The sequence below is a fragment of the Sinohyriopsis cumingii genome, chromosome 4 (assembly GCF_028554795.1).
Source record: "Sinohyriopsis cumingii isolate HCF-2022 chromosome 4, ASM2855479v2, whole genome shotgun sequence".
NCBI classification, from domain to species: Eukaryota; Metazoa; Mollusca; class Bivalvia; order Unionida; family Unionidae; genus Sinohyriopsis; species Sinohyriopsis cumingii.
In genome coordinates, this window is record NC_142964.1 from 105,461,306 (window position 1) to 105,487,827 (window position 26,522).

A 26,522-nucleotide genomic window follows, 5' to 3' on the forward strand; every position below is an offset into this window, starting at 1 on the left:
TTGCAAATTTAATTGCTCAAAAAGTCAGACATGTTTTCTGCACTCAGCAGTTTGAAAAGAAGAAATGGACTTGCCTTGAATTCCTGGAAATTCTTTCCGGTAATCAGAGCACCATTCTTGTCGAGGGACATCGTTTGTTTTAATTGTTCTGTCTTTTATGCTGGGGGTGGGGGTGGGCATTACATTGTGATTTATGCTAGTTGAAAATTGTTATGAATTGTCACATTATATATTACTTATGTGATCTCATCATCAAAGTGAACTTGTACAAAATTTTAGCAAAAAGCAGCGTCCAAAAGTTGTTAAAATGTGTCTTGTGATTGATAGGACTTAGTTCTTTTCTAAAGTTTCTTAAAGTAAACCTGATATTAATAAAGTAGACAGTGGTTGAAATATGCACACATGATTGATCATAGGATTGACAAGAATTTACATGTGAAAATAATAGTTTGATGCATTTGCAATTTTGTGGTCAAATCTTCTTCCATAAATAGCTGAGGTGGTCTAAATGGCATTTACAATTCAAGGTATGATCTGTAGGATTTATCTCAAAGTTGTGAATCAGATGATGCAGTGATACTTAAGAGAGAAATTGTTTCTCAGTAATTTTGCAGATTGAGTTACAAAGTTGCAAATCCTTGTAGGGAATATCTGACCAATTTATTTAATATTGCAAATATAATGAGAAGAATGCATATAGTGTTATGAGATGCTATTGATAATCAAACACACAGGTATGTTTGATGTTTAGACAGAGATCAGGGTCTGAAAATCCTGGTGGTCCGAGGACCAGGACTGATCTTTTTGGCCACGGACCTGAGATATATTTAAAAAATCAAGCCTGTCAGACCGTTGATATTTCTTTATTGTTATTATAAAGTGCAATTTGCTGTTTAAGCCATAAAACATCAGAAAATTGCCATACAGGTACATAAATGCTAGCAGAAGTTGATCATTTGATAATGTATAAAACCTGAAAAGGATGCAAACTATGTTAAAACTTAAATTGTTGACTGTGATTCCATTTTTACCTGTGAATATAGATAAAAATGGTGCCGACTCTCTCCTACTTGGAAAATGATAAATCTAACAAAAATGTACAACACAAGACTTCACTGTAATCATTTTGTAAAGGTTCAGATTTTTATTATAAAATATGGAAGATAAATGTAGAATCCTATTAGTCAGGGACCAGTGAGTTAAAAATAATTTTCAGGTCCTTGGCATACAGCAGCTGTTGCAATTTTAAATACAAGTTCTTTATGGCAGACATATAATTTAACATTTAAATTGATAGATAAAGAATATTTAGTGTAATCCAGCAGATGTTGATTACTATCTTTAATATGATAAGCTTTAATTTAAGGTCTGAAAATTTCCTTGTCATTTAATGGTGATTTGTATCTGAACTGTAATCAGCATTTCATTTGTATGGCTTGATAATTCTTTTTCATTTTCTTTTCAGAAGTGACAGCTCCTTCAACTTCTTCGTGTTTTTCTTTATATTTTTTGCCCAGTTCATTTGTTGTTTAATCATGTGTTTGGGAGTAACAAATTTCACTGTGTAAGTATTGCTAACAAGTCCTAGATGTGTTTTCATTCTGTTATGCTACTGTTAAGTTTTTTATTTAATAAAGTGTATTCAACCACAGTGCTGGACAAAAGTTGTGGTGTTCTTGAAAAATCTCTTAGATTACCATAGTGTTTGACATATTTTGAAATGTTTGTTAGCTCGTCTGGCCATAGGGACAAGTGAGTTAATGAAATGGCCCTTTGTCCATTGTGCATCCTCTACCATCTTTCCAGTACCCATTAACAATTGGTTGTTTCAACTCCTTCTCAGAATACAAGCCTGGCCTATCTAAAGTAAATATGGCGTAGAGACTCCTGGTATAAAGGTCATTCAAGTTTGTAGAAATGATGCTGGTCCACCATCAAATATGATCACCATTACTAAAAAACAGTGAAAACTTGAAATGACTTCTTTAAAACCACTGAACAGAATTTGATCAATTTTAAAAGCATCTTGGCATGAAGACCTTTAAGGTTTATAGAAATATGATGACAACCCACTGTAAAATATTACCACCATTACTAGAATAAGTAAAAAACATTTAACACCTTTTTTTTATTAAAACCACTGAATAGAATTGGACTCAATTTGACAAAAATCATCCCAGGTTGAAGACATTATGCTAATTTGCTGTCCAATATGGCCACAATTATTAAAATAGAATTGACACTTTTGCTGAGCTTCTTTGAAGATACTATTTATTATACATATCTTTTTTATGTCCTTTGGGGCATTGTATCTTTGTTTATATCTGTCTATCCATCAAAGTTTCATTGTTTCTTCAGATGCATTACCTGATTATAATACCTTTTTGCATCATAAATTGTATCAAATTGTGCTAAATGTTTGAAATAAAATAATTGGGGCTGAAAAATCTAATTTTTTGTTGTCAGATTAATTGAGAATAGGCAGGTCTTTAAAGTTAATATAGACAACAATACTCACAATTGAATGTTGTAAGAAAGATGAGATTTGGCAGTCTTGATAATTTCTTTCAGTTATTTTGTTGAATTCATACAATTCCATTCTTGTAATGTCTTGTTATTGGTGTATGTTCTGTTTTATTTATTATATTTTCTTAGTGGCTGGATCAACGCCCTGGAAGTAATCAAAGACCACGTAGCAGCAGGGGCTATGATGTTGTTTATAGCCCTCTTCTTCTCCATCTGTGCAGTGCTAATGATAATCATGCTTGTTAAGGTAGGATTATCTACCCTGCCCATAGGGAGTATTCATGTTTGTGTGTGTGTGTGTGTGTCATTTTTTGTTTTATTTGATGTGCATGTTATTTAAGGGTTTTATTTTGTTATCTTTATTTTTTTTTAAAATGTAACCTTCTGACTCATTTCTTGTTTCATTGTAACTTATGAGAACAAAGTCAAATCAAGCATTTATTATGACGTTTTAACTCTGTGAGTTAGAATTTGACAGCATTCATTGGGCACATAGAAATTTACCCATGAATATAGCATAATTGTAATTGCAGACAAGGTTACTAACATCAGCATTTGTTGGAAATTTAATGGATTATGCATGAACAGGACCTAATTTGGATCTATCATTGGAATATGCAACAGTGAATTTTTGGATCCCAATCTGTCCACTTTTTGAAAATAATATTCCAAAGCTGCCCAACTGTTTTCAGCCCTCTGATGTGTCTCCATTTGTAGGTCCCTCCACCTTGCAGAGATCATTTACTTAGCTGCATCAAAAGCTACAAACTTTGCATACATGGTGAAGCTTGTGACCAATGAATGGTGAACAGTACTAATCTGTTCTCAGTATTCATTGGTCACTATAATTATATAACTCACTTGACCTGCATAAGAAATGGTTATCTGTCCCTTGCTCTTGCCGACTTGATAAAATTGCATCACTGGTTAAATGTGTAAAGTGGTACTCTGCAGTTGTGTGGCAGTTAAGCTAAGCTAGGAGATTAGCAACTCAAAAGCCTCTAATACAATGTTCTTTGCCCTAAGAAACAGAAATAGTTTCGTTGTATTGTAAACTATTTAGTTCAAAGAATTGGTAGCCACATGTACTGTTGATATACTTTTGAATGAGTGTTTTCTTTAATTGTGACACATCCACTATACTATGATATGAGCTAATTTTAAAATTTGATGCTATTTTTACTAATTTATTTTTATTGATTACTATTTAGAAGAAAAAGACCAATACATTTTCAGCTTCATTTCTGTTTTCAGCTTTGATTAAGAAACCTGGAGATACTTTTAGCATTAAGAAAATGAAATTTCTATGGACTGGTTTACATCAAGATCAGTCTAGTTCCTGCATGAAAATGTTACTGATCTGACAGCCAGTATGGCCACAACAGCAACCATCTTTAAATCTTATCACTACTGTTTCTGATTGGATGGACATATCAACACGGCATTCTCACTAGAAGACTACTTATGATGTCTAGTTGGTCTTAAATGAAAATAGTGTTGATATGAGATCCAATCACAGCACAGCAACCATCTTGAAAATCTTGGTATTTCTTCTTCTCCTAATTGTATGGTCTTATCAACATGGAATTTTCACTAAAAGACTTTGTATGATGTCTAGTTGGTCCTAAATAAAAATGGTGTCATCTGATGTGTCCAGTTTAAAAATGTTGTTATCCATCATGAAAATGTTGTTGTCACTACTCCTCCTGAATGGATGGTCATTTCAACATTGAGTTCTCACATGAAGACTTCTTATGATATCTAGTTGGTCCTAAATGAAAATTATGTCAATCTGACCACTAATATTACTGCCATGGCAGCCACCTAAAATTATTGCTATCAGAACTTGACCTGAACAGAAAGTCATATTGATGTGGGGTTTTCAAGAGAATATTTCTTAATGGCATCCACTTGCTCTAAAATGAAAATACTGTCTGCCTGACTCCAGTATGACCACCACAGTGGCCATCTTGAAAATCATGTTATCTCCTTCTGAATGGATGGTCATATCAGTATGAGATTTTCGTTGAAAGACTTCTTATGATGTCTAATTGGTCTTAAATGGAGATGGTTCTGATCTGACATCCAATATGTGCACCACAGCAGCTATTTGAAAATTTTGTTATCACTGAAGAATATTAGACATAGTTTCAATACTTGACAATTAAAAGAAAGGGTCTTACCTTGAATTTTCAGAAATTCTATACTCCCAGTAGAATGTTAGTCCCTTTGAAGGGCTTGATTTTGCCTTAAATGAAAATGGTGCAGATCTGTCATCCATTAATTCTGCCACAGTGGCTAATTTAAAATCTCTTATTGCTTAAGAATACTGAAGATGGTTTCAACACTCATCAGTTATAAAGAACAAATAGTCTTGTCTTGAATTAGTGGAAATTCTTTTCAAAGATTAGAGCATCAGTCCATTTGAGGGACTCTTGTTTTTAGAAGTACACTGTTATAAGAGGCAAATACACAAAATAGTCATTTTAAAACATTTAGATATACTTTTTTTTATTTAAGTACATCACTATCTGTTTATCTTGACATCTTCAGGCCAGAGGTTATAAGGTAATACTGTCAACATAAGTGGCTGTCGATATAAGTGGGTGGGGGGGCTGACAAAAATCTAAATTTTGCTCACAAATGCAATTCGTCTGTAAGGTATAAGTTGTCATCAGTGCATAGGATTTACACTTTGAGAAAATAAATAATGGAAATTTTGATTAAATGAAGACAAAAGACAAAATCAGTTTCAAATACAATTATGTATTGACAGCTTACTTTTATGTTACCATTGTGTTATACATTTCATAATGCATGAAGTGCAGTACATACACATAAAAAATATATGAATTTGGGTATAGGTGACATGTAAAAGTTAGAATAAATGTGCCATGTAGGTATTTCTGTAATATCTTTCATCTTGACATAGTTTTATTGACTTTAAGTAGGATTAAAATTCTTTCATAGAAATACATGTAATGAATTTGGCAGTATTGAATTTATTCGAAATAAGTTTAAATTGCTAATCTGTATTTAAAAAAAGGATTAAGACTTCCATAAAATTAATTAAAAGATTGATTTATTATTGTAAATACATTAATATGTTTTACATGCAGACAGTATACATTAAAATGAAGGCTATGAAGAAGGGAACATTATTAAGATATTTCAGAGAAAAAAAACTTTTCATGATGAGTTTTCACATTCCTATCCAAGAACAGCAAAGCAGTATCTACAATTTGGCATATAAAAAATAACAAGTATATTTTGTTTTACAAATATCATTGCCCAAGTGTCATTGGTTGAGTCGTACAGTGTTACCTTTACATGTTCTTTAAACATGTAGGTCAATTTCTAAGGCAGCCTGGTGTACCATTAACATATTTCTAGTTCAGCTTTTTCAAATATTTTTAAAAATTCTTTCAGATACACAAGATATATCGTAGCACAGGAGCAAGCTTTGCTAAGGCCCAGCAGGAGTTCTCTTCAAATGTTATGAAAAACGAGACAGTTCAAAATGCAGCAGCCAATGCTGCGTCTGGAGCTGCCAAAGGGTTGGTGAACCAGTATGGCACAGGGAACAAATATTAAAAGGATTTCTTTATGATCTGATGGTGTGGATAATTGCTTGAAAATTTACCTGGAGAACTGCAGCAAGAGAATTTAGCCTTGCCAAGGAAGATAGATGTTTTCATTAGTATGTTCAAGGGAGATAACTACGTTAATCAAACATTCAGATAAATCCATATTTTGCTGTGAAATAAAATTTGCTTTACTCTTTAACCCTTATATCCTGGGTATTGAGCTTGGAAAATTTCAACATTTTTCATATTTGAAATATACAACACATGCAGTTTGCTTTCTCTGGAATAGTAGATGATATTATTGAATGCTGGAGACTGAGCTTTCAAACCATTTAAGTTATAAATGTCCAAGTTTGGTTTAATGAAAAGGGACGTACACACTATAGATGAAGCGTGACTGGAAAAGAAGGTATAGATTTGAAATCATTTATACATAATTTATGTTCTGATGTGTATGTTGACACCAAACTTGTTTTAATTTAAACAAGTATTTGTGGGTACTATATTTTCTCAGTAGGGGTTGTATGATATATTAATAAAGGATCATAATAGTTTTCTGATGATACAGTATTGTTTGACACATGCTGTAACTATCAATTTGCCTTGATAGCAATGTTGTATTTTAAAACAGAGTAGCGCAACTAATGGCCCACAGGTCATTTTTGGTGGCCGATACTGGTACAAAAGTCAGTTCTATGATTATAGTATAATTACTATAATATATATATCATATATGGGCCCCCAAACTTTACATTTTTGGTTCTTGTGGCCTAGAGTGTTGAAGATGCTAGATCACACTGTTTTAAAATATTCGAGAAAGTTAGTTCTTTTTAAGTTTTAATAGAGTAACTAGAGAGAAGAAAAATACAAAAGGGGCTTGCTTTAATGTGTTTGACATATACAGTATAAAGGAAACAAGTAGAAAGCATGTTCTGAATTCTAGCATGTTGATAGAACTTTTGCTTATAATCATGAAATCAAACAGACGTCTTGTCAAGTTTTAATTTGAAATTGTGTTAATTACAACTACACAAAATACTTAGTGATCTAATTGTGATAGAATTGTTTTCAGTCAAGAATGAAAACATTTTAATTTTCTTTTGAGGTAAAGGGAGAAAAAAATCTGTAAAATGTTCATGTCCAATAATAGATTGAGGTTTGACTTTATCTTAAAAAGTTATTCATGTAAGAATGAAATAGAAATCTGCCTAATACCATATAGTAGAATGCCATATAATGAATATTTTTGCACGTGTAAATTTGTCCAAAAATGGGATTGTAAATTTGACTACTTGTGGTGATAATGGATCTAGACAGTATAATATTATTTAGCATTGTCCATTTCGACAAACTTTATTTATGCTGTAACGCTCTGAGACTACCAAATCCATAAAATATCTCGACCATGAAAAATCTTGCTATATTGTATATGACTGAACCTTTGCTCTCATAGGATTTGGTCATAAAATTAGGCATTTCATATACAGAATAGAATATATACACCCTTCTGATCACTGATTTTAATTAAATATGAAAGAATCTGTCAGAATTGATATGGAATTCTCAGACAGAACCCTGTCTTATTACAACATATTTGTAAAGTGGCATTATTATTTTTCCCTCATGTGAAAACTTTTTTTTAGTTGTATATGTAAAGACAAATCAGTTGTCTTTTTTTGACTCCAGGTACAATTACTTATTTGTATGTGTTCTTCTAAGAGTTGTGATTTTCCTCTCAGACTGAGAAAATATAAGAATGAGAGACGAGTACATTTCTCTTTTGCACTGTTGTAATGAGATACCATATTTACTCACCAACAAGTCTAGTCCAACTGCAAACTGCACAGATCCAGATCTGACATAGCATAATGCATCTGCAGAACTGGGTCTGTGCAGTCTGTTAGGAGTAAGCTGTGTTGGGTTCACAAATAGCATTATTCTTCACATGCTTTGTGATAAATACATTACTGATGCATCATTAAAATAGTTACCAACTGGACTATTTGCAGGGGAAAAAATGGTATCTTGAGACCATGGGTAATAGTATTAAAATCTTTTTCCTGAAGAGAAGTTTGTAACTACTTATGTTTGATTTAAAAGCACTTGAAGGTCATCACGGTATGGAACCATATTAACTTACATGCATATTCCTATGAAGAATATAAGCTACATGATTTACTTTTTGTACAAAAGCTATTAAATTGTATGTAAATCATGCAGTCAACATCTGCCCACCCACCCTTTCTTTTTTTTTTCTTCAGATTTCTCATTTAGTTTTCAGGAGCAAAAGATTCCTTGTCACTTTTTGTCACTATTAATAGTTGCTGTTTTGACATTGTATAAAATGGTAGCTTCTTAGCTCACCTAGGCAGAAAGTTGAGTGAAATTGTGGTATGGCCCAGTGTACATCATGCATGTGTCAGTTGCTGTTTGCACCTTCTCAGCTTCCACTAAACAAGCTCCCCTGGATGGCCAGGTGGTCTAAGGTGCTGACATCTCACCTCAATCTGCATGGGTTCGAGTCTTGGTCTCAGCCAGTGCAGGTATGTTAAAAAGCTTACCAGTAGCTTCCTGTAGATCATTGGTTCTTTCTGGGTTTTACCAGAGTTCTTCCACCAAATATACTGGTTGCCATGTGATGAAAAATGGTTTTAAAGCCAACCAACTAAACCAGCTTCAGTTAAACATAACATAGAGCATCCTTTAATGAAGACCTTTAAAGTTTATACAAATTACTTCAGGCAGCCATCACATATGGGCACCATTAAAACAAAATGAGAAAAACCTTTATATGACTTCTCAAAAACAGCTCAACAGAATGTGACCAAATTTAAAGGAAAGCATTCAGATGTAAGTGCCTTTCATTTATACAAATGATACAGATTGGCTGCCATTATTTTCAACTAGAGTTTGACAGAATTTGATCCAATTTGAAAGAAAGCATTCAGGCATTAAGGCCATTCAGGTTTGTTCAAACTATGCAGATCTGTTTTAAACATGGCTACCATTGCTCAATTCAGAAACAAAAATCCCTGTAAAAAATACTACTTTAAAACAGCACAACAAAATTTGATAAGCCATGGTACCTGAAATAATGTGTCAGACTTATGAGCCATGGATGATGGGTTTGTTATCAACTTATGCCAACCTGGTTCATCTGACCCATTGTGCCATTGTGATGAAAGTGTCTTCAAAAAAGCAACAACCAACCAGTCAGATTTGACAATCCTAGCAGGGAAGGGCTTTGAAATTTATACAGATTTAGGCAAATAGGGAATGAGTAATGGCTACTCATGATAGTAAAACATTTCAATAATATCTTCATAAAAACTTATCAGCTGAATTTAACCAAATTTGATTGAAAGCAACTTGGCATGAAAGGCTGTCATGTATGTAGAAATTATGACAATTTACCTTCAAATTTGGTAACTAAAAATAGAAATACCTATAAAAGACTTCTCAAAACAGTTGAACCTAATTTAACTGAATTTGATGGGAAGCAGTCTAGTACAAATTACTTTCAGGTTTGTACAAATGATGCTAATCTGCCATCAGCTATGGCCAATGTTCCTAAAAATAAAAAAACATTTAAATAATAAATGACTCCATCCCAAATATCAGTTGACAGAATTTGAACAGATTTGACAGAAAGCTTCCAGGTATGAAGGGTTCCGAGTGTTAGACACTAGATGTTGTTCTGCTTTCTAACATGGATGTAGAAACTGTAATTAGAGAAAACTTGAAACAGTTTTTTTCATAACATATGCTGTCAAAAGCATTGGAAGAAATTTCACCAAAAGATGTACTTCTGACCCAGATTTCGTGTCCAACTGCTTTTGCTTTTGGACAGTCAGCCAGGCCTATTGTGGCTGCTTGTTTAATCTTTGAAGTTGATGTCTTACCCAACATTCCAAATATTTTTCTTTAATACAATAAGGGCTATTCCATAAAATATACATGGTACCATTTAAGGCATTAAAAAATATATATATGACAGGGTACTATGATTACTAAAAGAGTTTAAAGGAAAATTATACAGAATTTTACATTGCAGAATTGAGTGATGACTACGTGTTGGAAGTGCCTCCCTGGTACCATGTATATTTTGCTAAAACAACCCTGAAGTGACTGTTTACATATTTTGCGTGAATTTTGATTCAGAAATTAGAAAGAAATCCATGTTAGCTATATATAGGTCTGAAAAAAGTTATGAACTTTTCTTAATAACAAAGATCTGTTATTATGGAGATTAAATATTTAGTTGTTTGGACTGAAAAAGTAACCAGATTTGTCTGTATGTTAGATAAATGTAAATGTTATTATATGGATATTAATTCTAGAGCAGGGGTCGGCAACCTACAGCACACGTGCCACAAGGTGGGACATGAAGGGCGGCCACAACTCTTTCTTACTGGTGGCATACACTCATTCATTTTGTAATTAATCCGGAAAAAAGTTGCAAGCTAAATCAAATAGGTTTCCAACCCGTTCTAGAAGCAACAGGCTTCTTTCCAGTTCCACCTGGAGCAGCCATGCATGCACTGACATTTGCATTATGTCAAACTTAGGACAAAAGTAATTTAAATTTTGTGTTGTAATTTAAATATAAATATGCAAACAGTTCCTTTATGACTTGTGAGAGAGATGTGAAATAGTATGTGACATTTTTTATATTTCAAACTATAATGGTACAAGAAAAAATGTGATTTGTCAAATATTATATGAAAAGGACTAGAGACCAATTTTGTTATACATGTACTAGCAAGTGAAAATTTTATATTACAACATGCTCCTTCCACTCTCAGTTTAAGTTGGTATATGTTTGTTTGTTAATTTACAATTTTGAAATTGTTCAAAGTTCTATGAACCATTTATATTTAGTTCTACTGGTCATTGACCAGAACTGCTAATGTAATGGCCTTTGTTATTCATGCATTAGTGCAATGGCCTTTGTCTGTCATTCATCCATTAATACTAGTTTGTTATCATAACTCCAAAACCATTGGAGGATTTCCATGAAAATGTACACATTCATTCAAAAGTCAGTTTGGTCCTAAATGAAAATTCCCCCCTCCTCAACCATGTTATCTTGAAATCTCATCATATAGATGGCCATAGATGGTCTCTTGAATAGATAGCCATATTAACATGGGGTTTAGACTAAAGCACTAATTATGTGCAGTTCAGTCTAAATGATGATAGACTTATCTGTCATCAAATACAAGAGTTATATTGAAAATCAGATCTCTGAATGGTGGGTGGTAGTTGCAGTTTCAACTTGAAAGACTTGTAATGCTTGGTTGGTCTTAAACATAACGGGTGATGGTCTGACCTCCATTAAAACCACCAATGGTGACTCCTCAAAACCATGTTACTGCTTTTTCTGAAAGTATGATTAGGTTGTATTGAAATTGGGTTTTCAATAAAACACTTCATGCTGTATGTTGTTTGCCAGAAATACTGTCAATGTGACCTCAGATGTCATCAAATTAAAACTACTTGTGAACGGATAGCCATATTGACAATTTAAGTACTTTATGGGATTTTTTGACAATCTAAACTGTTGGGAAGGATATGTTCCTTTCTTAAAGTGATGCTGATCCATTCTCCAGCATAGCTGTTCATCCAGCTTCTGGTTACATTGATATGGGGTGTTCACAGAAACATGTACCAATATGTAACTTGTTCTGAATGAAAATGTGCTCATATGACCTTCAGTATGGCACCATAGTTGAATGTCTTGTTGCTACTCATCTTGCATGAATGGTGGCATTGGATATGGGGTTTTCACTAAAACACATATTGTAGTATGTAACCACACATTTGTCATGGAGTTTAAAAACCAGACCTAACTGACCTTAGGGTCAAGTCAAAATTCATTGCTTGCATTTTTGTACTTAACCGATCGTACAAACTCTTACGAACACTGGCTTATACAGATGAATTTCAACCAGACTTAGTATTTAGTTGCATTTTAGTAAAGAACTTGTTTAAAAGGTGATCGATCTTAACTATTTTGGCTAGTGATAGTGATAGCACAGGCGAATATGAAAAGATGTTTATCAGACCCGTTAGTGTATATATCTGAAGAATACCTTAAATTATGCCATTTCAGTAATTTTTTGCTTTTAAAATTTTCCCCACAATAATTATTACAGAATTAAATCACATTAGCATGTTCATTAATTTTCTATCCAGGATATCATGTTCATGGTCAGAGGTCGTGACAAAAGAGTACCATATTGCACTCAAGATATCTTGTGAACATCTTAATGGGAACTTGCTAGAAAATAAGTCTGTTACCAAATTTGGTATGTTCGAGTTTCTCAAGAATATTCAAGATAAATACTTGTCAGTTAAAAAGAATAAAAGGACAAAAAAGAGAGATTTATCATAGCTTCCTAGAAACACTAGTCCCATCAACAAACTCGTTATATTGTGCTATGCCATTTGAGGTTTTTTATAAAGAGGGATTTTCACACTAGTGAATTTCTTACTTGTACATAGGTTGAATAAAACAGCAAAGGCAAGGCATGTCAACACCTCATTTTTTGGGGCATGTTTTTGATAGAATTTAAGAAAACGTGCACAATACACACATGCACGCACACCACATATTTGGCAAAATAAGTCTTTGAAAATTTTGCTTTTGACAAGTGCATGTAATGTCAAGATCAAGATCATATTGATCAAATATCTATCATGTATGTAATTACTTACTGCACTGTACAATTCATCATAATTTTGCATCCATTTTTATTTCTTCAAATTTAGTTAAATGGTTTTCTCAGAATGTCTTGCAATATTTTAAAATACTATGTTCTTAAATATGCTCTTGATAGTTTCATGATTTGTAATACATTGTACTATACACGTGTATGCATATGTATGTCATCGTTTGCAAGATAAGGTCCAGTCACTGGTATGTAATTTTATTGTAGTATAGATAAGTATTTTTCTCACCTTGTTAATAAGATTTTCTGCTTATGTTGGTGACAAGATCCACATAAAGAATTTTTTAAAGTTTAAAATAGTAGAGCTACAATAGGCTAGTGTTTTGTGTGATGGACTTCTTACCAAAGAGGTTCAGGTTTGAATCATACCATTGGATCAGCCTTGTTCTGCTACCGTGGTGTGTCCCTGGGCAAGGCACTTTACTCTGATTGCCTCAATACTAAATAAGCCTAATGTGTGGCAATGCTGTAAAGATGTCAAACTGAACTAAATCATGGTTCATAATGAGATATGATAGTCTACACTTTTGACGAATAGAAGCTGATTGCTAATATTTGCACAGCTTTAACTGTATGGAACATTGTGGGCAGTTTTGAATTCTGATGTGTAGTTATAATTTAGTGGATGATTGAAAAGAAGTTTTCATCAAAGACTGTAGAGATTTCACATATTTTACAGTATATAATCTCTTATCTGTACATAGAGAATGTTAACAGATCTATTTATTGTCTGTATGCACACATCATCAGAGAGATGTTTTAGTTTCATGTTGTTATGCTTGTAATTCTCTCTACATCAATAAATGTGGATATTGTATCAGATATTTTGTTTCATTTCATACTATTACCAGATAAGGGTTTTAGCAAGTTTAAAATGGTTTTTGATCATGCGGGCAATTTAATGTTGAGTTTGTAGTAAGTATATATCCTGATAAGCTTTGTGAATTAAAGAGACATAGCATAATGAGGGAGAGATATGTATGCCTGGTTCTTGTATACCAAAAATGTGGTTATATATTTCAGTAGTGTCAAATAGGTTTTACCCTTTCAGTTTTCTCATTATTGCAAAGACACACTATTGACTGAATATACCTCCCCGTTTGTATCCCCACTACCGATTTAAAAATTAAAAAGCACAAATAAGATAAAAGATGCAAAGAACTTAGTTCATCTATTGAGATATAATTTCAAACCTGATTATGCCCAGGTGGGACCCTAACAGAGTTTTTGTTTGTGTTTCATTCCAAAGATGGCCCAGTTTGCCAGTCATTTCCAGTTCCTGGACAAATCCATTTCCATGAAGGGGTGTATGCATGACTGCACAGGTATGTACATAGAAAGAAAATACTACATCAACTGCTTCCAATATTTACAATGTCAAATCAAGGAAAGAAAAACAATGAAAATTACAAATGTGCCTTTCTCGTGAATTTAACAAGCGGTGTAATTTCTAAATGTGTGTGCAAAGGGAAATAACTGTAAACTGAACACATTATGGTAATTTACTGAATCCTATGGCAGTTGCCGAATAGGATGAACATCATAATGTTGTCTGAGGATATCAACTTGCCAATGGTGTACAGAACATGGTACCATGTTAGTATGGAAAGTCCGATGAGCCTGAAAGGCGCAGTGTAAGGGCCACTCTGGTCACATTGTGTAAAAATTTTAAATCGATGAATTAATTGACAAAGTTCTGTGCACATTTATCACATGAAAGATTTCTATTATTGAAATCGGTAGGGGGTTAAAAACGGGAAGATATATCCAGATTATTGTCCAGCTGGTAACTTCTTGCACTATTGTTGTGCATCTCTGGAGCCATCAGGTTTATTACATTTGATTTATTCTAAACATTTATTTACTCCCAGAGATAATTTTCAGCAAGTCAGTGGCAAAATTAAAATTTTTCAATACATTTAAGATCTTCTAAAGGATGAACTAACTTTTTTATGGTCACCCTTAAATTAAAGATTGTATATTGAATATTATAAGTAAGGAAAAAAAATCTACAATTTTACCATTTGGCAAGCCTGTTGCAAGCATACCACAGGGCTGTATAATGTCAGTCACCTGTTTCACCATTAATATTTACATCGTGAAATGCCTTAATCGAGGAACCATCTGCTCATTATGGGTCAGTGACCTTTTTTTATATAGATAAATGAGTACCTAGTGGAGTTCAGAAGAAAATGGGTTCAGGTTTCTAAATCTTTATGTGCTTCTTTCAAATACACAGAATTCATGATGACTAGAAACCTAATCTTGATGGTTCCATTATCCTTGTAGAGAAGACCACATTTATAGGCCAAAAAAAAATTATACTGATGTTTTTACTTCATAGTAGATGTCTTGGGGATAAATGTTAAAAAAGCCCTTGATATAAGTCTTGGCAAGCATAGATTGGAAAGCAGTCATGCTCTAGCTTTACAGGACTTTAGCAAGATCTAAACTTGACTATGACTCGACTGTTTGTGAATCAGCATTTAAATCATACAATGCACAAGAGCTTTGTCTTTGGCTGGGAGCATGTATAACCTCCCCTTTGAAAAACCTCTGTATTGAGGTAAAGAAAGCGCACTTTTTTTCTCAAATGAAACAAATGGTTCATCAGTATGCCTAATCCATCAAAATATGGCCATAAGATAATCATCTCAAGGCCCAAATACAAAACCTTATACAGTGAAACTTGCCAAAAAAATCCTGCAAGTCCACAGGACTAGTAACTTAAAAATGCTACTGGCCAACTTGTCCAACATTTCATGATACAAGACAAAAGGAAGTCAATTTCTTTGTGGTTAGTGTAGGTAGACACAAACATCAGCCATATGCAAGGTTATATATACAATGAAGAATGGAACAGTTATGAAAAAAACAAAATAATTTATATATCAGATTTATTAAATTTTATTAAATGCAGCAGAACATGGCCACTGTTTTATTAACCAGGACAATGATGCTAACTGTCCAACTAATCGAGATCCACACATCCTCATCTAGAGGTTAAGCATCAGAATCTGATACTGCCAGAATGAGGATCCTAATCCATTAACATGTCATCAATGAGAACTAGTCCCAGCCTATAAAGATGATGTTCTAGTATCCACACTACATCTACCCATGAAATTAGGTCAGCATAAATACGAGTTCAGTAGTGAACTGCTAGAACTGGATCTATTGCAGCCATATCAATAAAATAAAGCTGAACAGTTAACTTCATTATCATGTTTACAAGCATCCTCCCTCTGTATTGTCTTTGTTGGCTTCGTTTGAGACACGCCTCTTGTGCATGGCACTACTGGTTGGTAGATACAGGATTATTATTATTAAACTTTTAATCTTACATGACTGATCTGATCTTCGATACAGATGTTCAGTCTGTAATTACGTATCCTAAAACTTCCGAATAACACACCCAGGTTAGAACTACTTTTATAATTTGAAATATTAAATAATTGTCCACTTATAAAATATCCTGAATGATTTGTTAATATACATTTTGAAATATTCAGAAATGCCAACACACATTTGTTATTGTAAGAAATCGAGTCATATTTGGTAAAAATGGCCAGTTTTGCTGCTGGGGATAATGGGAGAGTACCATAAGTAGAAACAAGCAGTTTTTGTGCATCACTGAGAAATTTGGTCAGGTGAATGACAATATCTGGGACAGAATATTTGACGAGTTCTTAGATGAAGCTGGTGTGCAAAGTGACATCATATATGAGACAGTTCTTTGCCTTGAAATTTTGTATTTAAATGTTTCAAAATCCAGACAAAGTAAGAAAGACTCGGGGGGAGTCATGTCAGGATTGAAGACATGGATAGAACTGACCCATGTTTGGGGAAGTTTTTTTACTACATGTCTAATTCAAAAGAGATATTCCACAGGGTAAATCATCCAAACTACCAGTGATAGCTAAAGTCAAAGATACTAGAAACAAAATTATTAACAGGTTTAAATTTTAAAATTGATGTGGTGGGATACTTAGTCGTTATTAGTTACATACTTAAGGTATAAAACAGTATATGCAAGAGTGAGATTAAAGGTGAGACAGTAACAAACAAAAATAAGTGATGACTAAGACTGCTCTGAGAGTTATTTTCAATAAAATACTATTTCATGGAAAGAATTTAATATTCAGACTGAATTATATAAGATAACTTGGGTTCACATTTCATTTAAGTACACATTTTTATCACATAGGTGAATTAATCAATAAAACTATCGAAATCCAGCTGGATTGTAACAAAATGACAATATACAATTCAGCTCAAAAATCAAACAAAATGACAGAATTATGGTAATTACAAATAGGTAAAAATGAAGCAGCAATATTTACCAAAATTCATATACATTTACCTGTTGATAATAACCAAAATGATGCCTTTTAATCAAAACGATAAATAACCATTTCCCATATATACACATTTGGCTTAACAGCTGCCCGCTATTATAATGGGCCTGCTGTACCTCCCTTGAGATTGTTTTATTTGCTGTCTTTTACGTCTTATAATAATAGGATTTAGTATGTAACATACGTCTTTGTGACAATTTAAGGTGTGTGTGTGTGTGTTATTTGGATTTTTAATGTAGCTTTAACAATTTTTCAGTCATATTGATATAATGTTTGCTGTGCGGCAGTTTATAGGGCATCAGGCCGCAGACATGTAGTATGATGTCCCATCCAGTCACATTATCCTGACATCAGGCCGAACAGTCCTTACATTAACATTAATGCTGAGCACCTAGCAAGGCAACTGTTAGTACCATTTTTATAAGTCTTTGATACAATTTAAGTTGAAACAGTCCTAGGACCATCATGATATTGTTTCCTACTTGCACCATGATAAGCAAAAAGTCGGTAAATCAACGAGATGTACTCTATAAAAATACACAGGATCCTCTTTTTGTAGAATCTACAGTCACTAAGAAACCATATGGAAGCCTTCGAACCTGAAGTAGTGTTAATAAACAATAAAATATTACTAATCAAATCACCTATTCGTATATACATAAAATTATTATCAGCATTATCTATAAATCAACCAGATTTGTAATGTTGTGCAGTGTGCACTACAACCAGTTCCCATCAACTTTGTTTTTCCTAGTGGACCCATGTTTAAGTGAAAATAATATATATTTTTGGAATAGAATTAAAAGAAAATACATCACTAAACAATTCTCTTAATCAGAGATGTGGAAATGTTAATTTGATCATGTGGTTCCTGTGTCATTGAAAATTACAACTTTCTTGATTGTAGGTTAATGACATAATTTTGTATCCTTGTTTATTTTTTGTTGTGGGCATGAGCTGTTGATGTAACTTAATTAGATTATACCTTGTTCATTAGGAGCCTTCCTAAGAATAATATCTCAGTGACCAACATTTCGTACATGAATTACTGCATTGGTTATTTTACTGGTCGAGTTGCACGAGACTAAATATACAAAGCACATACATGAATGCATATATGCACAGACCACTAAGACCATGCCAGGTAAATTGCCACTGCATGTTTCCGAGAAATGGCACATCAACTCAAACTGTTCTGACAGCTGCATGATAACCTTTCATATCTTACTGTATAAAATTGCTTACAAGATGAGTCGAACTGCAAATTACAGAGACCCAGATCTGCCAGCGCATGAAATGCCAACAGATCTGGGTCTGTGCAATTTGTTAGGAGTAATAAGAACAAAAAATACTGACCCTGACCTGCAGACATATACTATGGCCTATCAAGATCTTTGTTGTTTGCAGTTTGAAGTGACTTGTAAGTGAGTACATACAGTGATATGCCAGTAAACAACAACCAAGCTGACCAGTGAACAGGGTAAACAGTGATATGATAGCAATTTTAACACTTAGTACCAGCACACAGGTGATATAATAACAATTCTAACACCTAGTACCAGCATACAGGTGATAATATTCCAACATTTTATACCAGCATACAGGTGATATGATAACAATTCCAACATCTTATATTAGCAAACAGGTGAGCTTGCTTATGTATCTGATTACCAGTATTCTTTGTTTTCCTCAGCAATAGCGAATCAAGATTGTATGAAATGGTTTCATTTCAACATATACTCCCAATGCAACCTTGATGGATACTGGAACTAAAGACTCTAAAAGACTTGAGCAGAGTTTGAGTGTGCATGAGATTTGAATTTTTAACGTAGCTTTAACAATTTTCCAGTCATATCACTATGATGTCTGTACTGTGGCAGTTTATAGTGTTGTCTAGCACTGAAGCATCATGTTGCAGACATGTAGCATATGTCCCACCCAATCACAGTATCATGACACCAGGCCCACCAGTCCTAACACTAACCTCTTAATGCCGAGGACCAAGCGAGGCAGCTGTCAGTACCATTTTGATAAGTCTGTGGTACGACTCAGCCGGGGTTTGAACCTGCGACCTCCTGCATCCAAGGCATATGCTCTAACCACCAGGCCATCTGAGCAGTGAGCAGAGTTTAAAACAAAGGATAAGGATTTACTATAATAAAATGCTGTATTTTTGCCTACCTGCAACGTTTATTATTAACAATAAAACAGCATTATAAATTAGCATGCTCGTGGTGCAGTAATAATAATAGTAACAATTATAAATAATAATAACAGTAATAATAATTACATTTCATATTCAATTTTTGAAGCTCTCTTGTAAATTAATATTTAAAAAATAGTTTTTCAAGATGATAATACATGTCTATAAAAAATATTTGGTTTGGGACTGACCATTTTAATTATAGTGAAGGGAAACATACAAACATTTAGTCGAAACTCCGGTTCATAATTAGCTGGCAATGTTTTTGTTTTTGCTCTGGATTATACAGAAAAACAATTAACCTGTTTTATCCATTACATTAGCTGAAAAAAAATTATCTTGAGGTAATAAAGAAAAACATCTTGCTAAAAGATCCCCATCCAATTAAATGACTGGCCCCTTACAATGTCAATCTTTTGAAACCATCACAGATGAGTTCCTGCAACTGTCACAAGTTGAACTAAGAAAAATATCTTTTTCCTTTTTATTGATGAGAACCTTTTTTCCTGACAATAGGGTTAGCAATAATAGTGTGTGTGTGTGCAGGAAACTTTATGCACCCAAGATCTTTTAATCCGATTCTTCTCACTGAAAATTAGAAATAGATTTCTTCCATTACACCACTCTCTTGATAACTTGCGCCCTCATAACTTGTGAATCCGCTTATAATGCGGGGTCAGGCATGGATCCTATTTTTTAAAACCAGAAACTACACCCCCCCATTGATCCATATTTATTGAACTTGAAGAAAATCGTGATCGAAATTGCTAACTGAAACGCTGATATATCGCTCATTTTATGGTCGAAAACGGTAGTGGACCTGGAAATGTTAACCAACATTTTTAAATTATCAGCTTTTCATAAGGAGTCATATAATTGGTTACATTTTCTTTCCAAACAACATTCTTAGTATATCGTAATTAAAGATATTCAAGGAAATTTTGATTAATGAAAATGTCACTTACACTTAGTGTACGCAGTACATTAATATTTAAATGCCAATTAAATAATTTTTATTAAGTGAAATTTGTGTTTTAATTCTATCTTTTAGTTCCTCTTAAGTGTAATCATCATAAATGCAATGTGCGTTTAAACAAAATGTGTCAGCTATGTCTGCAGGCATTTCTCTGAGAACCCAATTAAGTCCCGACCATGTTTTTATAACTAACTTGCAGAAGTATTGTTTGTATTGTTGCACTGAATTAAAAGCTGGACTCCTTTCTATTATCACATCATTTATGTCTTTTGGAATCAAATAAAGGAGGTGGAATAAGAAAAAGTTAAAAGGCATGCAAATCCATCCTACTTAAAATCTAGCGGCCCCAGTCATATGTTGGGTAAACTCACTTCAGTTGATCAATTGAACTGTTATAAATGTTACTGTGTATGTAACATAAACTACCTTAATTTAACAGACTCATTCATAATTGTGATCAAAGATAGCAAGGCAACCAAGCGAAACGAATACTTCACAAACCTACCATTAAAACTTTTCACTCTTTTGTGTGTCTGCAATGTGGCAGTGTATAGAAATATCTAGCACTGGGGTATCATGCTGCATACATGTAGCATGATGTCCCACCCAGTTACATTATCCTGACACCAGGTTACCAGGCCTAAAACTAACCACTTAATGCTGAGCACCAAGCGAGGCAGCTGTTAGTACCATTTTTATAAGTCTTTGGTATGATTCAGCCATGGATTGAACCTGTGACCTCCCACATCTGAGATGGACGCTCTAACCACTTAGCCACCATAGCTGTCTCACTCTTTTGTAAGTTACATCTTTTAATTTGAATCTCATGGTATCAAAATGTAAAACAGAAATAGTTTGCCTCATTTTGAACCAATTCATTATTGGCAATTGTTTCTCAGTATACCTACAAAAAGTAATGGACATTTTATAGTATTCTTTGTAACCTATAAACAGGAGAAGAAGAATAGTTTCTCATGAACAAAAAGCTGAAGTTTTCCTCTGGCACAGAATTAAGTGTGCAATATGCACAAAATCCAAATATATGCGAAAGATAAATAAAGTAAAATTATAAAATCTCTTGACACACTTATATTAATAAAGTACAGACAGTTCTGTACGTATGACTGAAACTGTCACAATTACGTAAATCATTTTTATTCACCTACTTTTCAGAGAAAAGTTTGCAAATTACATGTTGATGATTATATCTGACACTATAATAAACTGTCACTAACCACTATGTGACAAGGTATAATGTCCTTTTTACTGAGTGGGAATGGATAATCAGAGACAAAAATCTGTGCCCTCCATTTAGATTAAATCGTGTATCCTTTATGAAGAAGTTTCTTTGAAGTGAAGGTGCCTCTAGGACAGCCTGCCATCTCAAGAAAACTTCACATCGGGAGGTTTGAACAAATCAAACATGGAAATTTAATGAAGCCAAGCAAACTCATTAAGCTATCTTGGCTTTTCTTCTTTGTTTGATAAGTAAGCTATTCTTCTTTCAACCCACTCCATCTCTCCTAACAGGTGGTGTTTTTTGTAAAATTTCTTCAGTTTCTTGTACCTTTCCACCACATCAAATCCAACAAGGACATGGAGCTTGTGCAAATCCACTGGACATAAATGCATGGACTGTCGAAAATCCTCAGCCAAATGCCCCGATCCATTCATACAGCAGTCAAAGTATATGCAATGATCAATGCCAAGTAAATGACAGATTTCATGCACTAGGAGTTTACATCCTCTATGAAGCATTAAACAAATCTTATCCTTCTCTGACACTGTTTTATCAGGCTCGACTTCGTACCAGTTCTCTATAGAAAATGATAGACTTGGATCATAACGGTATAAACTGAAGACTGCCACTCTTTGATTTCCAGCTGCCATACCAGCCACAAAAAGGTCTGTTTCATCACCAAAAAGATCATACATTGTTAGAGCAATCAAACATATGGCATCACTTGGAATCTTTTGTCTCAATTTCATCAAGCATGAATTGACACAAACTTGAAAATGTTTGGACTTGAAATCATAGCGAGTGGTTAGTTTATGTTTTCTCATTCGTTCACTTGTACAACTTCGTAAAGCTTCTGACACTGATGGTTCTTCGATCCAGAAAATGTTGTCATTTTCTTCATGTAACTGTATCACAGGAAGAGGCACAACTGGTAAGCACAGAAAAATGGATGTATACTCAATTAAGTGGTCAAAAAATTTAGGATCCTCACTCCGAAATTCGCCAAGTGGAACAATGTACACTTTGCCATCTGGGTATTTCTGAGGGAGAGTTTTCCCTGAGAAGACAAAAGTCTGAGACATGTACTTCCTCTTTCGACTTGATAGCCAAGGACATTCATTCAGGAACTGTTTGTATGTCTGGCCTTCCTCTTTGTACTGGGCAAGCCAATCATCTATATCTGTTGGGCGAGGGATGGTCTTAAAGTATTCAAAACCATGTGAACATTCTGCTCCTGGATCAAAATCTTTTATCATTGGCTCACAGCCAATAGCAAGCCGACTTTGACATCTAGTCGGTGGTTTAAAACCAGTTGCAAAAGGAACAAAACTAGGTTCTGCTTTCTGTCTGATGAACTTCTGTTTCTTTTGATGGATATTAACCTTCGAAAGTTTGGATGAATTTGTATCTGTCATTTTCTGCACTGAAAAGACATCAGTATCAATTATTCATATGAAATATAAGGCAATGGTTTGTAAACTGAATCAGTGTACTCCATATTTACCATCATGTGCTTGGAGAGAATAAAGAGTACACAGTACTTCATTTTGATACTTAACAAAGTAAATGTAGATAAGATACAAAATAAACAAGATGTCATTAGACAATTAGCAAACAGATGAATTATATCAATCAAATTGTAAATCTGCAGTTTGATCATGAAAGAAATCTTTATATTAAATTGCTAAGTATGAATTTTATATCATACATGTCCACATTCATCATTGTTGTACAAAATAAAAGTGTTAAAAAACCGGACTGCATGCTTTTTGGTAACACGGGTGAAACTTACTTGTACAATGAGAGACTCTCATGACCCTAACGTGTGGGTGGGTGGTGATATATATATATATATATATATATATATATATATATATATATATATATATATATATATATATATATATATATTTTTATATATATATATACAGGTCAATAGCTTACACTGTGGGGATAAGGTGACTAAATTATGAACAGAGAATTTAAAATGTAAATACAATATTTACCAAAAACAGCTTGGTTACATTATTAGTTAGAGTTGTTGTACTTTCTGTAGTAGCTATATACGTTTGAGTACTCTATAGTTGGGTATAATGCTGGTTTGACCAACTTGTTCTCTGCCACTTTTTGTTATTTTTCTGAAATTACTGGTTTAGGGACTGCTCTGGTGGACTAAGTAGTTAGAGCATCCACCTGAGATGCAGGTGGTTGCGGGTTTGATCACAATTAATACTTCCAGTTCAGTACGCGTAGTTCTAGTCTATTTTTAGAACATTTTTTCCTCTATCATTTTGGTGGTGATAGAAGAGTTTTATTTATGCATTTTTGGTAGGGATTTAAAGGTAACTGTTTATTCTTGATAATATGAGCTCAGGGTGTTGTTGTCTGTGAGTATTTTGGTGACAGTGCACAGTAAGTAATAAGGCCTTGGTGATGATCCGGAAGTGAAATCTGTGTTATATTTACATGCTGCTACATTGACAGTCCAGCATCTCAAAAAAGAGCAGGTCAACATTTGACAAGAACTTCACAGTGAAGTCATCTTTAAAGGTATTTTAAATTAACATATGATTTGCATTGATTGTCACACAGTGGAAAGGTCAGTAATGAGAAACAAATGTAAAGAACATATAGTAAAATTAATTGTGTTCTATGTCCATATAAAAAATGGTACTAACAACTGCCTTGCTTGGTGCTCAGCGACTGGCTGGCCTGGTGACAGGATAATGCAAATGCATGGGGCATCATGCTATATGTTCAACATGATACCTTGTCCTACATGTAAGACATAGCACATGTTGATTTTATTGAGGTGCTATGACATAATATCAGCGTCAGGTCTTACATGTAGGACTAGGGATAATCAGTGCACTTATTAGAATTACCTCAACAAGCACGGACACTTGACTCATGGAAAACCAGTGATAACACTCTCCCAGTTAACACAGTTGGGAGTGTGTTATCACTGTTTCCCATGAATCAAGAGCCTGTGTCAACAAGTCAAGAAAATAAACCAAATAAATCATAAATGTTAATGGGGCAAGGTTTTTAGAACTATTTTGTTACTCTTAACATACAGACCTGTCCTCAGAGGGATAATATCCAAAACTGGATAGTAAATCGCCAGATAGCAAAGTCGTTTATTTAGCGGCTATGTCGCAGAGACATGTGTTGTCACATGTAAACGAAAGTAGTTCATCAGATTGAAGTTCTCAATGACGACGAATTGCGTCTGTTGTCTTTATCTCGACTTAACGGAAAAGGTAGACGATATTCCGATTGTAACAACTATGGTTACCACCAGAGAAAACAGACCAATTAATTGTAGTCTGGTTCCCTGCTCCCTATGCTACCTACCTTGAACCTCTCTCTAAGAATAGCGGAGTGCAACGCAAGGAGTATACGATGCACGGAACCAGACTAAAGAAATTGTTCTTCGCTTCATTTATTTGTTGCTTTTTTTTTTTGCTTTTTTTTTTTACATTACCGGTAATGTCAGAAAACTAAGCGGAAAATAAATTCTTGTTCACGGGCACATGCTACGCATTGATAACTGTATCACACTCAAAATTCGTAATTGCAGTCTCCCAACTTATTCTATGGGCAGCCGTAACCGCCAAAATTACATTAGTCAAACGATGCAGAATTCATCATTCCGATTTGTTCTTTAAATCATTTCCTTCAATACTATGTCATTTAGAATCTGAGTTCATCATTTAATTTGCTGGACTAAATTATTTAATTTCATACTACATCATATGATTAAAGGAAATTTGTCTGTGACGGCTCTCCATACTCTTCTGTAAAACGGTGCAGAATGTTAATAATACATAATACGCATGACGAAAATGTCAAGAATTCTTTACTTGCAGAGATGGAGCACATCATCACGACATTAAAGGGTAACAAGCTGCATATATATATATATATATATATATATATATATATATATATATATATATATATATATATATATATATATTCAGATTTGTTGCTATAAATGTTAATATATACAAGAGTATGTCTATCATCAAAACATTTTGATTGTCCTTACCAGGAGTAAAGGTGACCTAATCACTCTAATCACTTTTAGGAATAATTTCATGATCAACTTTCATTATTAAGAACTCTTTTTGCCGTAGCTCTAGTAAGTGCACAGGTTGGATATTAATTAGTGATTTATTTTTCAATAGGATCGACTTTCTGATCCTCAAAAGTTTGTCAGTTGCAAATGGTTAAACTAAAGCCTTATCTCCAGCTAGGTCTTCCGCATTTTTATGCTAAATGTTTCTTCACCACCTCTTGTTACGGTAGTTAACTTTTCCACCACTTATTATATATATCTAGTGTCATGATTCAGGATATTACAGGTTTCCAGTTAAACTTGTTGCTATAAATATAATTTAATGTTATTTACCCACAAGATCTAGCATGCTTTCGGACAAACAAAATAAAACTGGAGAGCAAAAATATGATCCTTACGCTGAGCTATATCTTATTCTCAGTGAACTGTGATGCCCTGCTTAGTTTAACGTACATAAATTAAGATCCAAAGACGAAATATTAACCAGATAAAACAAATAAAGACTTACTTACTTTAAGTCCTCCGCTTTTGGGAGATTCGTGATTTATCGCTATGAATATACATTGTATTTTTTTTTTGGTTCGGTCTAAAAGAAATCCTCAGTAAATAAATAGGGACATTAAATAGCAACGTCCGGTCATTGTCGTAATTTGCATGTTTTATTTCCATTTTTGGTTTCGGTCAAATTATGATGTCCATTTTGCGAATGTTATGATCCTTTAGTAAACCTCTTGCTTAGTATCATTTGTGTGTGAATTCTCAATTCCCAATTCTCGTATTTGTCCATCTTTTCTTATATTTGTTATAATTCGTT

The 26,522-nt window shown here is 33.8% G+C and overlaps 3 protein-coding genes across 4 annotated transcripts in view; 2 read left to right on the forward strand and 1 right to left on the reverse strand.

Moving 5' to 3' along the window:
• Positions 1 to 13,669, forward strand: part of LOC149801830 (secretory carrier-associated membrane protein 1-like) — an 87,806-nt gene extending 74,137 nt beyond the window's left edge. For both annotated transcript variants that reach the window (XM_089956199.1, XM_089956200.1), the window contains 3 exons: positions 1,466 to 1,564; positions 2,656 to 2,773; positions 5,956 to 13,669. In XM_089956199.1, coding sequence (XP_089812325.1) covers positions 1,466 to 1,564; positions 2,656 to 2,773; positions 5,956 to 6,120 — 382 coding nt within the window. In that variant the 3' untranslated portion in view covers positions 6,121 to 13,669. The remainder of the gene's footprint in view (positions 1 to 1,465; positions 1,565 to 2,655; positions 2,774 to 5,955) is intronic.
• The window catches only part of LOC149801828 (uncharacterized), a 447,130-nt gene that overhangs the window by 364,864 nt on the left and 55,744 nt on the right, over positions 1 to 26,522 (forward strand). The gene's annotated exons all lie outside the window — the stretch shown is intronic.
• On the reverse strand, positions 15,739 to 24,864 carry LOC149801831 (archaemetzincin-2-like). The gene is made up of 2 exons (XM_089956198.1): positions 24,706 to 24,864; positions 15,739 to 23,047 (listed from the first exon to the last, which is right to left on the reverse strand). The coding sequence occupies exon 2, from the start codon at positions 23,037 to 23,039 to the stop codon at positions 21,843 to 21,845; it is 1,197 nt and encodes a 398-aa protein (XP_089812324.1). The 5' UTR covers positions 23,040 to 23,047; positions 24,706 to 24,864; the 3' UTR covers positions 15,739 to 21,842.

Bases quoted from the DNA above. Each gene is read 5' to 3' on its own strand.
- LOC149801831 (XM_089956198.1), bottom strand. From the start codon at position 23,039: ATGACAGATACAAATTCATCCAAACTTTCGAAGGTTAATATCCATCAA.